At 41.4% G+C, this 16,003-nt stretch overlaps 1 protein-coding gene across 1 annotated transcript in view; it reads left to right on the forward strand.

The window, feature by feature from the left end:
• The window catches only part of CCDC9 (coiled-coil domain containing 9), a 134,489-nt gene that overhangs the window by 88,198 nt on the left and 30,288 nt on the right, over nt 1-16,003 (forward strand). The window contains exons 13-14 of the mRNA XM_082264375.1: nt 6,955-7,146; nt 14,058-14,245. Coding sequence (XP_082120501.1) covers nt 6,955-7,146; nt 14,058-14,245 — 380 coding nt within the window. The remainder of the gene's footprint in view (nt 1-6,954; nt 7,147-14,057; nt 14,246-16,003) is intronic.

Genomic DNA, 16,003 nt, shown 5'->3' on the forward strand with positions numbered 1-16,003 from the left:
TTGTCTACTTTTTAGTGAAAAAGTTTTTGTATAGCAGCTTAGTGATCTTTTATTTTATTTTAATTATCGATTGCGCTGATTTTTCACTTTGCACAGATCAAATAGTAAATTAGTCCATATCTCTTTCTTCAAACCCCACAATTCCTTCACTGTGATGCCTGTGAACTTATGTAGAAGTGGAAGCTCACCAGAATATTTTGACCAATTAAGAACATGTAAGTCAGAAAATGTTTTCCCAAATGGGTCAAAATGGGCAGAATAAGCAAATACGGTTCCTCACTGAATAAGCTTACTTCCCAGTGGTATACTGATTCAATTTCATCTACATTTAACTACGAAAAAGGTTAAAAGAAAAGCATCTCCATAGCGCAGTACAATATTAATAACCAGATATGTCTCTAATATATTATATGTACAAGACAAGATAATTGCACTCCCTAATCAAAAATATGCATAATCTCATATTTTTTTCAATATAAAAGGCTCAATAGAAATCAGTGACTCCCAAATGAGTCAAAAACCACACTTTTCGGTCACAAACGAGAATACTCTGGGGTATGTCACCAGGAATCCCGGTAGTTCACAATTTCCCCTTCTTCTGATTTAATTGTCATACAATATGACTTCATGTTTGCTAAAGACCGATGTTTAAACATTTAAAATTAAAAAGAAATTGTACCATAGTGTAGTATGTTTATGTAAACCAATAATTCATCAAAAGTGTATTGTATTCACAGAATTACTATTATTTCAGATCACCATATTACCAATCACTGTTATAATAGACCAATTATTCCTCACCAGGCTCATTGCAACCTTCCTGCTTACCAATTATACATAACCCCTTCACCAAGAAGCGGGTTTGGGCAGTTTTCCCCAAAGGTGTACTGTCCCTTTAGGATCAGAAGCCACTTATAAACCCATAAAAGAGGGAGGCTCACCAGGCGAATCTGGCTCCCTTCTTTAATGATTACTTCCTCAGGAAGTTGCAATGATGAAACGTGTTGACTGGAAGTGACATTATCACACAGTGCACCAGGGGAGTTGCTTTTGTTTTATATGAGTACAATTTTAAATAAAGCTCTTTTGGTTTTAACTCTTTTACACTATGGGGTGTTCTTTTTGGTTTGAGCTAACCTGAACGGAGGAATGAGAGTACCTATCTGGAATTCTGAGGCAATTAGGGAACTCTGAACTTTCTTTTGTGTTGGTGAACAGGAAAGAAGCCATTAAGGGCAACTAGCTACGTGCATATGGATGAATTGCTTTTTTGACTCAACTTACTAAAGAAGGGAGTCGAATTTGTCTGGTGAGCCCCCTTCTTTAATGGGCTTATAAATAGCTTTTAATCTTAAAGGGACAGTACTTCTTTTGGGAAAAAAAAATGCTCATAACCCACTTCTTGGTAAAGGGGTTATATATGTTTTGTGGGCAGGGAGGTTGCAATGAGCCTGGTGGGGAATAATTGGTCTAATATAACAGTGATTGGTAATATGGTGGTCTGATATAATAGCGATTTTGTGAATACAATACACTTTTGATGAATTATTGGTTTACATAAATATACTACACTATGGTAAAATATCTTTTGTTTTACACATCAATCATGGAGTGATATTGTATGACAAATCAGAAGAAGGGGAAAGTGTGAACATCCGGGATTCGTGATGACAGAGTATTCTCATTTGTGACCGGAAAGTTCACTTGTGTCTCAGTTGTGAGTTATGTATTTCTGGTGAGCCTTTATTTAGAATATAACATGGGATTCCTCATATATAAGAGTGTTATTATCTTGTCTTGTAAGTATAATATTCTACAGACTTATCTGGTTATTTATAATTTCCTTCTGGCTGAATTTAAAAAAAAAAATCATTTATGGCCAGCTTTAGAAGTGATTTTCTGATACTAAAGACAAAAAAACAGAAATAGCAGAGCAAAAACAGGAATGAAATAGACAACAGCATAAAATCTGTACATTTCCAGCTCCACCAGAGTCATCCCATTTACATTAGTGCTGTCATACCTTTCTCCCCCACAACCCAATCTCTTAGCTCTGCCATGGAGATTTGATTAAGCCTTGTCTTAGGCTGGCAATACATGGGTCAATTTCCAAAGAATATTATTCACAAAGCACCGTGAAAAAAAATAGCCAGCATCCCAAAAATTGTCAACAAAACACAAAAAGAAGAAAAGCAGGACTTTCAAGGCCAATAAAGGAGGGATGATCACAAATAATTTAAAAAAATTCCAAAAAGTAACACAATTAAAAGAAAAGGGAGCGACCACATTTAGAGGTATCAAGGACAAGGGGACATCTAGTGCCACAGTGCTTTGGGAACATTTATTGCTGGTCCATGCCATGGAGCTATCTGGGACTTATGGAAAGGTCTGCTTAATTATAATGTAGTCACTAGGTTACTGATACACGCCCACCATATATGTGGAGGGTGCCTTCGCTGTAGATGCCGGACCCATCGGGTGGACAAGTTCTCCTGTTTACTTTATTGGGAGACCTGTTCCATTAATTGGACACTCATACCCTCCCCTGGTTTGTCACACGAGGCTAAGGATTTATATTTAATATATGGTCCACAGTGTATCAGTGTGGTCCCTCCCGATTTATAATGTTCCGACGCCTGCCCCGGTAGATGATACGCCTGGTGCATGAATTTACGGGAACAATTGTCTAGAAGGTCTTTCTGGCCCTGAAGAAGCCTCTGGTGAAACACGTCCGCTCTTTGAGGACCTACAGACTATACCCAATAGAGACATTGTTGTTGCCAGTTTGGTATTTTGTATCGATGATTTCTCAGGGAACATGTTTTTATGTGTAATATATTGTTTGCATACATACCTTTTTAGCTTCATGATTTAATAAAAATGTTGTTATTTTTTTTAATTATTTGTGATCATCCCTCCATTATTGGCTTTGAAAGTCCCGCTTTTCTTCTTTTTGTGTTTTGTTCGAAAGAATATTCTTTTGAAAATCAGAAATTTCGTGTTGTTTGTGATTTAATGGTGCCACCATTGACCAAACAAGCCTTCAATTTCACCTCATATTGCTACAGAAAATAATTTTCCTAGTTGGGAATCTTCTTTCCTTTCCTGGGAATTTTCTTTTCTTGCACTCAGGCGCATTTCTTTTTCAATTATATTTCTCGCACGATTCTCCCATCATTGATTAGAAAATCGTTTGTTTTTCAAAAAAATTTCCAACATGCCCAATCACTCAAATTCTATGACTGCACGAAAATCGGCTGTTGCTGCGGCCCACTAATGGGGCGAAATTCAAACGAAAATTCTTAGATAAGATTTTCGAAAGAAAATTCTTTTGAAATTAGACCCATGTATGGCCAGCCTTATACAGAATTTCAGCAAGCAGCAAACGTCACAATTCTAAAATACACTAAAACATTTATTGTGAAGGGGACATTACATACTATCTACTTTTAGTCTCTTTTTAGAGCAGTGTTTCCCAATCTATTTACAGTCAAGTAAAAACAGTTAAAAAGTAGATAACAAGTGCTCAGGGTAATCTTGTGTTACTCAAATAATCAAATAGAGTATGAGTTTATAATGGTATAGAGAGTTCATAAAGAGTCTTTTGATATGTCAGAGTAATCACTGATGATGGATGAAGTATGGAACACTTAGGGGAAGGCAGCTCTTCTCAGAAGTAAAAGCCAGCTCTGGAAATGGATGTACTGAAAGCAGAAATGCGCCTCTAAGTGTAATACTTTGTTGAACAGGGAAACAACAATAACAATTAGCAACTCATGAGAAGATGTGAGTAGGAAAAAGGCCAATCAATAAGATAAAAAGATCTCCCACAGGTGAAAAGTACAGCCACGCTGATCCAAAGGTGCAGAGCCTGCGGTCAGGACAGAAAGAGATTCCGGCGGCCTCCTAGTCCTTGCGGGTTTCTGTGAAGAGCCGCAAGGTGGAACGCAGCACGGGAGGAGCGTGTGACGTCACTGGGGATCCAGGACACAACCCGTTTCAGAGCATGCCCGCTCCTTTATTAAGTGTCACGCATCGTGTCCTTGATCCCCGGTAATGTCACACGCTCCTCCCATGCTGCGTTCCACCTTGCGGCTCAACAAAGAAACCGGAACGATTAGGAGACTACCAGCATCTCTTCCTGTCCTGACCGCGGGCTCCGCACATTTGGATCAGCGTGGCTGTACTCTTCCCCTGTGGGAGATCCTTTTATCTTATTGATGGGCCTTTTTTCCACTTCCATCTCGTGAGTTGCTAATTGTTATTGTTGTTTCCCCGTTCAATAAAGTATTACACTTGGAGGCACTTTTCTGCTTTCTGTATTTAAAGTCAAGGCACCCTCTTCAAATCATACACAATCTCAAGGCCCCCCATTCCAAAATGTTAAAAAACGAAACTAATAGGGGTTGATTTACTAAAACTGGAGAGTGCAAAATTGGGTGCAGCCGTGCATAGTAGCCAACCAGCTTCTAACTTCAGCTTGTCCATTTAGGCTGGGTTCGCACTGATGCAGTGCGGGAACCAGAGCAAATTCCTGTGCGGGTTTCCACACTGCATCAGAATCACAGGCAGTGCACACTGCACTCTGCAAACTGCTGCGGGTGTCAATATAAAGTTAATGACACCCCCAAATTGGTTCACAGAACGCAGTGTGAACTGTGGAATTGGATTGCATGGGTCTGAACACCTATCCAATCAGATTCCAGCGCGGACAAAAAAATAAAGGTTCCTGAGCGTTTTTGGTGATGGTCCAGTGCGAATTGATCCATACATAACATATGGCTCAATTCGCACCGCAACTTAATTTGCTTGTTATTTGTACAGGAATATTGGTGTGATTCCTGTACAACATGACATGTGATGTGGTAGACTGCATTAGTGTGAGCCCAGCCTCAAGCTTTGACAAAATAAAACCTGGAAGCTGATCCAGATTTTGCACTCTCCAGTTTTAGTAAATCAACCCCATAGTTTTATCTAACACAGAACAGTGTCTTTCCAAATATTTCAATAAAGGAACCGTTTGATTTGTAAAATCTAACACAGAAGCAAGGGATGACCAACATTAGTGTTTGTTTATTTTTACAAAGCTAATACAGCTTTAGGCCCCTTTCACACGGGCTGTCCGATCAGGTCCACCTGTCAGTTTTTCAGGCAAACCTGATCAGACCCTCCATTCACCCCTATGGAGCGGCAGATACCCAATCTGATCCTGTCCGCCAAATCCAGACAGATCATGGTCCTATTTTCTGGTGGATTTGATCGAAAAGGGTCAGGCGAAAACAGATTGGCAGTCCGTTTTCACCCGATTTCCCCATAGGAGAGAGCGGGACTCTGTCCGTCTCAGCTCTGCACAGTGAGCAGAGATGGACCTGTCATCAGCCTGCTCAGCTGAGATCAGCGGAGCAATCCCCCACTGAACAAGCAGAGTCCATTAAGCCAAGGTGCCCGTGTGAAAGGGGCCTTAAGCAGCGGTGTTTCTCTTCTCCCTCATGCAGCTCAGTGCTGTATCTTGGCCTTGGCCGACAAGGCCCAGGCCTAGGGCGGCACTTTGCAGGGGGGGCAGCAAAAAGCTGCACCCTGCACGAAAAAAAAAACAGCCTCCTCCCGGCATGAAAAGCGTCCCTGCCGGCTTGCGCTACACTTTTTGTATAGTGCCAGTCTTATGTGGTGAACTGGGCCGGAGGGCAGGGTCCAGGAGGCAAATCAGTCTGGTACCCCCATAAAAGCATTTACACTGCTGCCTACCAGTATGATAATACTGGGCGGTCAGGACATTCGGACAGACCGCAGGCCGCCGACCACACTTAATACAACTGGCACAACGGCTGCCAATGCTAATAAGTGTAGTACTGCAGCCAAATGCTCCGCCTACTCTCCTCTGCCCCCAGGCACTGATGGGCACTAATATGCTGCTCTGATGGCCACTGATGAGGTGGCAATGGTGGGTACTGATAAACTGCACTGATGGGCACTTAAGAGGCTGCACTGATAAGGCGGCACTGATGGGGCTGAACTTATGGGAACTGATGAGGCTGCACTGATAGATTGTGGTTGTGGTCTGTGGTTTACAGATGATAGGGTGGGTCATAAACAGGAAGGGTGTGGCCTTTACAGGAAGGGGTGGGTCATATTTAAATTAGGGGGTGCACAAGTTTAGTCAGGCCTAGGGCAGCACAAAACCTAAATACGCCACTGATGCAGCTAATGTAACCCCAGTGCTTACAGAGAGGGGCAGGGGAAAGGTAAACAAGGATGCTGTGCAGGTGCTTAAAGTCCTCTTTATCAACCAATAATGTTATCGGTTGTTAGGACACCAATGGCAGGCCCAAGCAGTGCCCAAGGTTGTAATACTGCACAATAAATACTTGTGGCTTTATATAACAAAAATGGTAGGCTTGATACAAATGCTGGCTTGCTGACAATTTTTGTGCAATTTGTAGGCATTTTTCCAAGGCACCTTGAAAGAGTCCAGATGGCACCCTGGTTGAAAAAAGCTGCTTTAGAGCATCGCTAAGCTTATTCAGCAAAGCAGCAAAAATGTTTCTTTCCACGATACTGACTAGTACATCATGACCACTGTTTCCTTGCAGTGAATTACTACACTTTGCACACTTTTTATTACCTAATTAGAAAAATGTATAATTACAGATCCTCTATACCAAAGCAGTCATTCAGGGTAAGGCTACTACACACATTTTTCACATGTCAGTTTAATTAAGTAATATAAATGTAATAAGGAAGGCTCTATACAGTTCAGGAAATGTAAAACTATCTATCCTTACCTATAGATTAGTGAACTATACAGTTGGAAAGTAGTTTTTACGAATGATTGTCATCAGTCAGTTGTGCCTACTCTTGTATGTCTAAACACTGTCCTGGTCATGATACAGCTTGACCTTTTGTGCCAGTACTTCCCATGTATGCTAAGTAAATCTTGTGTTTGTAACTCCACAGACAGCACTCAAAACTCCAGTTTGGATGCAGATGGAGTTGTGGCATCCATTGTAGAATCCAGTTCATTGCAATTCCCTGAGGTCCAGACAGACCAAAAACAGAAACCTGTTGAAGAGTCCCCAGGAGGGGAGCCATTGCCAGGTGCCCGAACGCTTCTTCTGGAGAGAGATCCTGAGAGCAGTACAAATCATGGTAAGCGTTTATCTCAATATCATATTATGGTTAACATAATATATGGTATAGATATGTCCCGTTATATGCTCTTTTAATGGGGCACAAAATCCAAGTTTTAGTAGTACTAATATTACCTGAATAAAAAGTATTGCCAAAGTTATTACTAAGAGAAATACATCATTATCATAAAGAAACAAAATGATACAGAGCATGCTTTCTCTTTACATTCAATCTTTATATTGGCATTTTCAAGCAAAAACATAAAGAAGGATTGCAGCACATGTGGCAAATGTACTGTTTCAGTATTTTAAAAACTGAAGAACTTGTAGTCATCCAAAACCCATAATGTAAGAAAGCCACCATGTACAACAAGCATGAGGCCGTGATTAAGTTTAGCTACAGAATATTGTCAGTGACCACTGTTCTTTACAGCAAATAATCTGTCACAGAGATATTAAACATAAAGGTACTAGGAAAGTGAGGAAGGGTAGAAAGGGAAAGGAAAAAAGAAAACAAAGGGACAGAGAAAGAAAAAAAGAAAAGACACCCTAAAGGACCAGAAAGCCCGACTCGAAACATGACCTGACGTGTCTTAAATGGATTTGTGATAAATTCACATATTGGGCCCAGGGATTCCAGACCTTCTCAAATCCCTTCTTAGTATAATTCATAATACTAGCAATCTGTTCATGTACCATAATCTATAAAATGTTTTGCTTAGCATGGGACAGAGATACTGTAGGCTTCTTCTATGGTCTGGCAATAGTGATTTTAGCTGCCAAAAGCATAAATAACACTAATTGTTGCTGATTATGAGAATTAGTTGCAATGGGATCTCCAATTAATGAGATTTGTGGAGATTGCTGTACAGATGCCTCAGTGACCCTTCGTATCAGAACAAAACATTCAAAATAAATAATAATCCTAGGGCATTCCCACAAAATATAATAAAATAGTACCTAAATGACCACAGCCCCTAAAGCATAGAGGAGAGAAATCAGGATATCATTTTAAAAGATGGTAAGAATGCTTTCTCTTTAAATGCCTAGTTTCTTCTTCCATTCTGTGTCAATTATGTGATGGTGGAAATGCATTGTGAAGCAATGTATAATCAGTGCAATAATGAAGAAACTATGTGCAAAAATTCAGTGTAAAATGATGTACAATGGCCTTAAACTGAGACCTAATAGTGATTGCTGCCAACACCTATCAGAGTGTGTCCACCTACAACTCTTAAAACCAAAAAGCATATATCCTAATCATTGTAGCGCAACCCATATAAATACAATAAAAATATTGAAAAACAATGATAAACAAAGTCCCAGTGTACATGGGCGTCCGCAGAACTTTTTTAGGGGGGAGGGGGGGCATCATTTTAAGGTCACCCATGCTCCGCCCATTTTCAACAATGTCATGAAGGGGAGTGGCTTAGTCATTATACTTTTTTTGAGTATTTATTTTTAAAGAGCAAATAGCATTTATTTTTAAAGCATTTGTTAACCTAAAAATGCTCTTCCCTTAAAGCATGTTATACAGCACAGTGCTTTGCTGTGTAATTTGGCCCCCCGGTATCACCTAAAATACCTGGCTGATCCTGCCTGGCTATGTCCTCCCCTCTGTAAACTGACCACGGTATACCATGGCTGCCGAGCCCTGACACCGTGGTCAGTTTACCTGTCTCCATGATCCGCAGCCCTCCTGTCCTCCTCTGTCCTCTCTCCCCCCCTCTCCCTGCCTGTCTGCTCCTGTGTCAGTGCCCGCCCCCTCCTGCTGCTGTAGTTTCATTTAAAGTTTCATATCCTGTCTACAGTCTGTTTAATAATCTTGTGTGCCCCTGTGTCTGTTTTATAAAAATAAGCCATTCTTTACAAGTTTTCAGAGCCCCACTTCCCGCTCACGTGACCCGCCGCCTCTCTCCTCCTCTCCCCCTCCCCTCTCCCTCCCCTCCTCCCCTCCCATCAGTGAGGAATCCTCGGCCCTGCCCGCTGCAGGCAGCTGTCAGATGGGGACGGGTCACGTGAGCGGTGCTCGGCCCTCTGAAAACTGGTAAAGAACGGCTTATTTTTTTAAAACACATATACAGGCACACAGGCACACAGGATTATTAAACAGACCAGACAGGATGTTGTAAAGTGGCTTAATGACCACTTGAAAGGGGAAGTTGAGATTCCAGGGGGGGGGGGGCATCTTCCCCCCTTGCCCCTACCTGCGGACGCCTATGTCGGGGTATAATATCCACCGCTGTGCAACTCAAAGTGACAGTTCTAAATAATATTCCAATAAATATTACACAATATTATTTTGAACTGTCACTTTGAGTTGCACAGTGGTGGATATTATACACTGTCTGGGACTTTATTTATCATTGTTTTTCAATATTTAAAATGTATTTATATGGGTTGCGCTACACTGAATATGATATATGTTGAAACGCATCGGTCACAATGGAGTTGTTGTGCTAAAACTGGAGAGTGCAAAATCTGGTGCAGTTGTGCATGATAGCCAATCAGATTCTAACTTCAGCTTGTTCAATTAAGCCTTGACAAACAGATGTGGAACCTGATTGGTTTATATACAGAGCTACACCAGATTTTGCACTCTCCAGTTTTAGTAAATCAACCCCATTGTGTCTGCCCAAGAGGAGCAAAGTGTTCAAAAAGAGCAACTCACTGGCTGTTTCTTGCTCATTAAGACTGAACGCCATCCACACACACCAACTCCTCTCTCTCATTCAGCTGAAACCACGTGACCAATGCCATAAAATGACATGACAAAAAAAATTCAGGATTCAAGGTGAAAGGTAAGTATTCACATGTCTTTTTAGCAGCTTAAAATGGAGCTGCGTTAAAAATAGTTTGCGCAGCACTTTACAATGTGAGGGAAGACAATACAGTTACAATACAATTCAAAACAGGAGGAACTAGAGGGCCCTGCTCGTTAGAGTTTACAATCTAGAAGCGGATAATCTGGAGAAGGGTTAGAATGTCTGTTTGTTTTCTTGCCTTCGTTTTTTTCGAGGGAAGAATTCCCCTCACTTGTAACTTGTCTATCTCTATTCAGATAGAAAAACAAAATCAGATCAAATACTAGTGGATTAGAGGCTTATTCTCAGAGTGGTTGTAAAGGCTAACGTTTTTTTTACCCTAATGCTTTCTCTGCATTGAAGTAAAAAACCTTTCATGTTTTGCTCCATCCCAGATCCCCCCACCCAAATACTTATCTGAGCTCGCCATCCAGCTCTGTGCCTGAGAGCAGCAGTGCTGCTCTCTTCCTCTGCTCACAGTACTGAAAGGTAACAGCTGGAGCCATTGGCTCCCGTTGCTGTCAATCAAATCTTGTGAGGAGGGGCAGGGCTGAGTCACGCTGTTTGTCAATAGAGGCACACAGCCCAGCTCGGGAATTGAGCCTGCATGAATTCCCCCATAGCAAGTGGCTTGCTGTGGGGACATGTGGAAAGGAGTAAGAGCCGAGTGTGCTGGTGGGGGACGCCAGAAGAGAAGATTCAGGGCCACTCTGTGGAAAACCATTGCGAAGAGAAGGTATGTATTTGTTTGTGAAAGGTACAGCCACCAGGGCTATCATTCTCATTCTTGCTTGTCTACCTGGGGAGACACTGCTTTGGAATAATAACACAACCAATGGTGCCAAAAAGTCTGAACCCCCATCCTGCATACTGTGTATATGTATATATATATATATATATATATATATATATATATATATATAATGTTCCAGTTCACTGACTTACTACTAAGCAGATACACCTCCAAAGTGAAATAACGTTCTTGTATTCAAATCACAGTGGTTAAAGCGGTAGTATACCGCTTTTTTCCACTTTTAACTACAATTAATATCTCCTAAACCGTCACGGTTTAATATCTCCTAAACCGTCATGGTTTAATATCTCCTAAACCGGCATGCGCTCTGAAGGTCCGGCGGACCTTCAGCTTTCCTTGCCGGGAGCTTGCCGGAAAATGACTCTCGCGTGCATGCGCGGGAGTGGCGTCATTGCGGCGCTTGCCAATCACAGCGCCGGAGCTGCCGAACCCGGAAGAGACACAGAGGGATCATGTCAGCTCCCACAGCGGTGTATGGGGGTCCATGTCGGGGCTTCGTTCTAAGGTAAGTAATTTATAATGAGCTAGTATGTGATGCATACTAGCTCATTATGCCTTTGTCTTGCAGGGTTTTTTTTTTTTTTTTAGGTTTACAACCCCTTTAAAGCTTATCGAAACCCAAGAACAAAAGATTAATCTGTCTCAGCTTACAGGTTTTCAGATGTGGTGGCTTTTTTCGTAGCCACAGTGGGGGGGGGGGGAGAATCCCCCACTGACATCAGTCAGGAGGAGGAAAACAGCGATCAGTCACGTGAGCGCCGAGCAGCGCTATAAAATAAAGTACAAATAGGCAAAATATTTTTTTACAAAGAACGTACACTGGAGCCTAGAAAGTTTTCTAACAGAGGGGATTGTACATACTTTACACCATTATTTCAACAGCAGGAGAGGAGGAGCGGGCACTTTCAGTAGCTGACAGGCAGGGAGGGAGGAGGAGAGAGGACAGAAGAAAGACAGCGGATGATGGAGGCATGTAAACTGACCACGGTGTCAGGGCTCAGCAGCCATGATAAACTGCGGTCAGTTTACAGGGGGGAGGGCAGAACCAGGCAGGATCAGTCAGGTATTTCAGGGGATAGAAAGGGCCAAGCACTGTGCTGTATAACATGCTTTAAAGGAACAGGATTCATTTTTTTTTTTTTGTAGGGTTACAATCACTTTAATTTTCAGGGATTTCCTCGCACTTCCTGTTTTGGCTATGGGACAGAATATGAAGGTAAATCTCCCCAATGGGACAAAGAGGGCAAAAATAAACCTTACAGGGGGTATAACCTTCCCTTATGTTATCCAAATTGAAAAAAAAAAAGTTTTGCTTATAGTTCTTCTTTACCCTTTGCAATGTGGATGCAGAACCACTGCAAGGGATCATTTTATATTTCCCAAGAGTTGGGCTTTAACTGTGTTGCTTTGATGGTAAAAATAAAGATTAATCCTAGAGCAAATGTTGAGCAAGATTTCCTTCCTGCCCCCACATGTGATAAGGCTTAGCTACCTGATCATGTGACCTTTGTTTAGGGGCAATATCAGCCAATCTGAAATATAACCCTTCCCTACAGCAGAAATCATACAATCCCAATTCAAAAAAGTTGGAATGCTGGGTAAAATCTACATAAAAACAGAATAACTTGCAAATCTCATAAACCCATATTTAATTCACAATAGAAAAAAAAAAAAAAAAAACATCAAATGTGAAACTGAGAAAAAAATCAAGATAATTTTAAAATTGATGGCAGCAACATGTCTCAAAAAAGTTAGACCAGGTTCATGTTTAACCATTTCCCGACCACCCGCCGCCTTTTTACTACAGCAGGGTGGCTCGTACAGGCAAAACAAAGTAGACCTACGTCGCTCGCCTGAGAGGAACTGGGGGGCGAGCGCGCGCCACCGGCGGCACGCTCCTGCCCCCGATCGTCAGCAGGGAAGCCGATGCATGTTTTAGCGGCTCCGACTGCTGCCTGACACTCTTGATCGTTCCACGATGAGAGAGAAGGACGGTCGGCTGTTGTAAACACAGCCGACTGTCCTTCTCCCTGGGATGATCGCAGAGCTCATGTGATCCTGCTATATAGGATCACATGTCTCTGTGGTCATCTCAGAAGCCACGCTCCCCCACAGTTAGAATTGCTCCCCTAGGGTCACATTTAACCCTTTTATCACCTATACTGTTAACCCCTTCCCTGCCAGTGTCATTATTGCAGTAACAGTGCATATTTTTAGCACTGATTATTGTAGTAATGTCACTTGTACCCCCAAAAGTGTCAAAAATGTCAGTCAAGGGTCTGGTCTGTCCGCCGCAATGTCGCAGTCCTGCAAGAAATCGCAGATCACCGCCATTACTAGTAAAAAAAAAAAACAATAAAAAATAAATATTTCCCGTAATTAATAGACGCAATAACTTTTGCGCAAACCAATCAAAATATGCTGATTTTTTTACCAAAAATATGTAGCAGAAAATAAATTGGCCTAAAATGTTAAAAAATTTAGATTTTTAAATTTTTTTTGGGGGGGGGGGAATCTTATTTAGCAGAAAGTGAAAAATACTGTTTTTTTTCATAATTGTCACTCTTTTTTTGTTTATAAACGCAAAAAATAAAAATCGCACAGGTGATCAAATAACCACCAAAAGAAAGATCTATTTTTGGGAAAAAAAGGACGTAAACATTTTGTTTGGGTACAGCGTTGCACGACCACGCAATTGTCCGTTAAAATAACGCAGTGCTGAATCACAAAATAGGGCCTGGTCATTAAGGGGGCAAATCCTTCCGGTCCAGAAGTGGTTAAAACCCTCTTCTTTTACCAACACTCTGTAAACGTCTGGGAATTGGGGAGACAAGTTGCCCGAAGGTTTGGTAGAGGAATGTTGTCCCATTCTTGCCTGATATATACTTCTAACTGCTCAACAGTCCTGGGTCTTTGTCATATTTTTAATTTCAATGAAAAAGTGATAAAAGGTCTGGACTGCAGGCAGATCAGTTAAGCACCTGAACTTTTACACTACAAAGCCATGCTTTTCTGTAAAGGGGTTTTCTCTAGATAAGGTATCTCAGTATGTCTGTTACTGTTTGCATTTATATGAACATGCCTACTTTACCTAAGGATATTATGATAATTATATTTGACAAGGAGTACCGATTTTACTAAAAAAAACACCTATGACACACAGTCAGGTACATACCTTTTATATTCTAATCTGTATTAGTAAATGATTACTTCCTGTACAGTGGGCCTTCGTGCTTATGTTTTCTAATAATGATTTTCCAATCTTGTTAATACTACAAAACATTATTTTCTTTATATCTGTGCTTTCTAAAGGTGAGGGAATGGAAGAGATTTCAGCAGTCCCAGCAGAGACGTCGTTAGCTGTAGATGAGGCTTCCCAAGTCCAAGAACAGAGCTCCTCAGCCACAGAAGAGGCTCTGCCAGTGAAAGAAGAGCCCACCCCACTGGCAGAAGACCTGGAGGGAACCGTAAAAGCAGTGCACATTGCTGACTTTGAGACGGTTTGTTTCAAAAAGATCACTCGCTGAATCATGGGCTGTGCATGTCTCCTCTTTCCATCCTCCAATCGTCTCTTTCTAATCATGGCACATTAACATCCTGCATCTGCAACCTCCATATTGCTGAACTGCTACACTAATGCACTACAGCTGTCTGTCTGCATGGCTGCTTTTATACAGATTTGGACTATGGGAGGGGGTGGTGAGTGACATTTGCTGATTCCTTATCAGTACTATAATATATTTCTACATGGTACAAGTGGTTTTCCATTTTTTAGAAGAAAAAGGAATAAGAAAGTAGACAGCCCCTCTATCATTTCTTTTATCAGTATTATATTGTGTTATGGGTATTATAAAGTGAACGGCAGACAGTACATAATCCCTGGATCTATTTATTTCTGTAGGACACGGTAGATTAGAACAGTCTGAGTCAGTCTGGTAAGAAGTGAGGGTGACTGGTTGTTAGAAACATAAAGAGCATACCTTCCTCTATCCCCAAAATTGTCACATTAAAGGACGTAATGAAGATGGCTGTGTCTATGCAGCTGCCAAATCAGCGGGGTGTTGATTTGTACATTTGGGGCATACCCTCAAGCAATTTGTGGAAGCACGCTCTGGGTTTTTTAGAGAAAGGCTACTCACCCTCTTTATAGACTGATGACTGCCATTTTTTGAATCATGACCAGTTGCCATATCCTAGAATCAACAGTCACCAAAACACCTACAGTCATGGCCAAAAATATTGGCACCCCTGCATATCTGTCAGATAATGCACCAATTCGCCCAGAAACATGTTGCAATTACAAATGTTAAGGCTCCATTCACACCTGGGTGTTTTTGAGCGTTTTTCAGCTCCAAAAACGCTAAAAAAAACGTTCCAAAACGCCCAACAAGTAAAACCCCATTCATTTAAATGGCCCCTGTTCACATCTGAGCATTTTGCAAAACGCCTGTAGCTGAAAAAAGTACATGAGCTTCTTTTTGGGCTGATTACCAGCGTTTTTGATAGATGTCAATGCCTGCCTCCAAAAACGCCTGAAAAAATCGCGGTAAAAATTGCTGTAAAATCGTGGTAAAAAAACTTGCGAAAACGCTACGCTCAAGTGTGAATACAGCCTTAGGCATTCTCATGTCTATTTATTTTGTTTGTATTGGTATGACACAAAAGTGGAGAAACAAAATGCCAAATCTCTGACACATTTCACGCAAAACTCCAAAAATCGACTCGACAAAATTATTGGCACCTTCTCAAAATTGTAAAAAATAATTGAATACCAAGTTTGTGATGCTGATGTAATTTGTAATTAAACTCACCTGTATCAATAACAGGTGCTGACAATATAGCTATCACACCGGCAACCAGTTAAAATGGTGAAAAATTGACTCAACCTTTCTGTTGTGTGTCTCTGTGTGCCACACGGAGCTTGGAGAAGAGAAAGAGCAGCAAAGAATTGTCTGAGGATTTGAGAGCAAAAATTGTAGAAAAGCACGGACAATTTTAAAGTGATTGTAAAGTCTTTGTTTTTTTTAATAACAAACATGTTATACGTACCTACTCTGTGCAGTTGGTTTTGCACAGAGTGGCCCAGGTCCTCCTCTTCTTGGGTCCCTCTTCTCTTCTCCTGGCCCCTCCTTCCTGTTGAGTGCCCCCACAGCAAGCAGCTTGCTATGGGGGCACCCGAGCCAAGTCACAGCTTCCTGTGCCCATTCAGACACGGAGCTGAGACCTGGCCCCACATTCTTAATACATAGAATGCATTA

This window comes from Pelophylax lessonae (assembly GCF_965119305.1).
Source record: "Pelophylax lessonae genome assembly, chromosome: 7".
In the NCBI taxonomy this organism is placed as follows: Eukaryota; Metazoa; Chordata; class Amphibia; order Anura; family Ranidae; genus Pelophylax; species Pelophylax lessonae.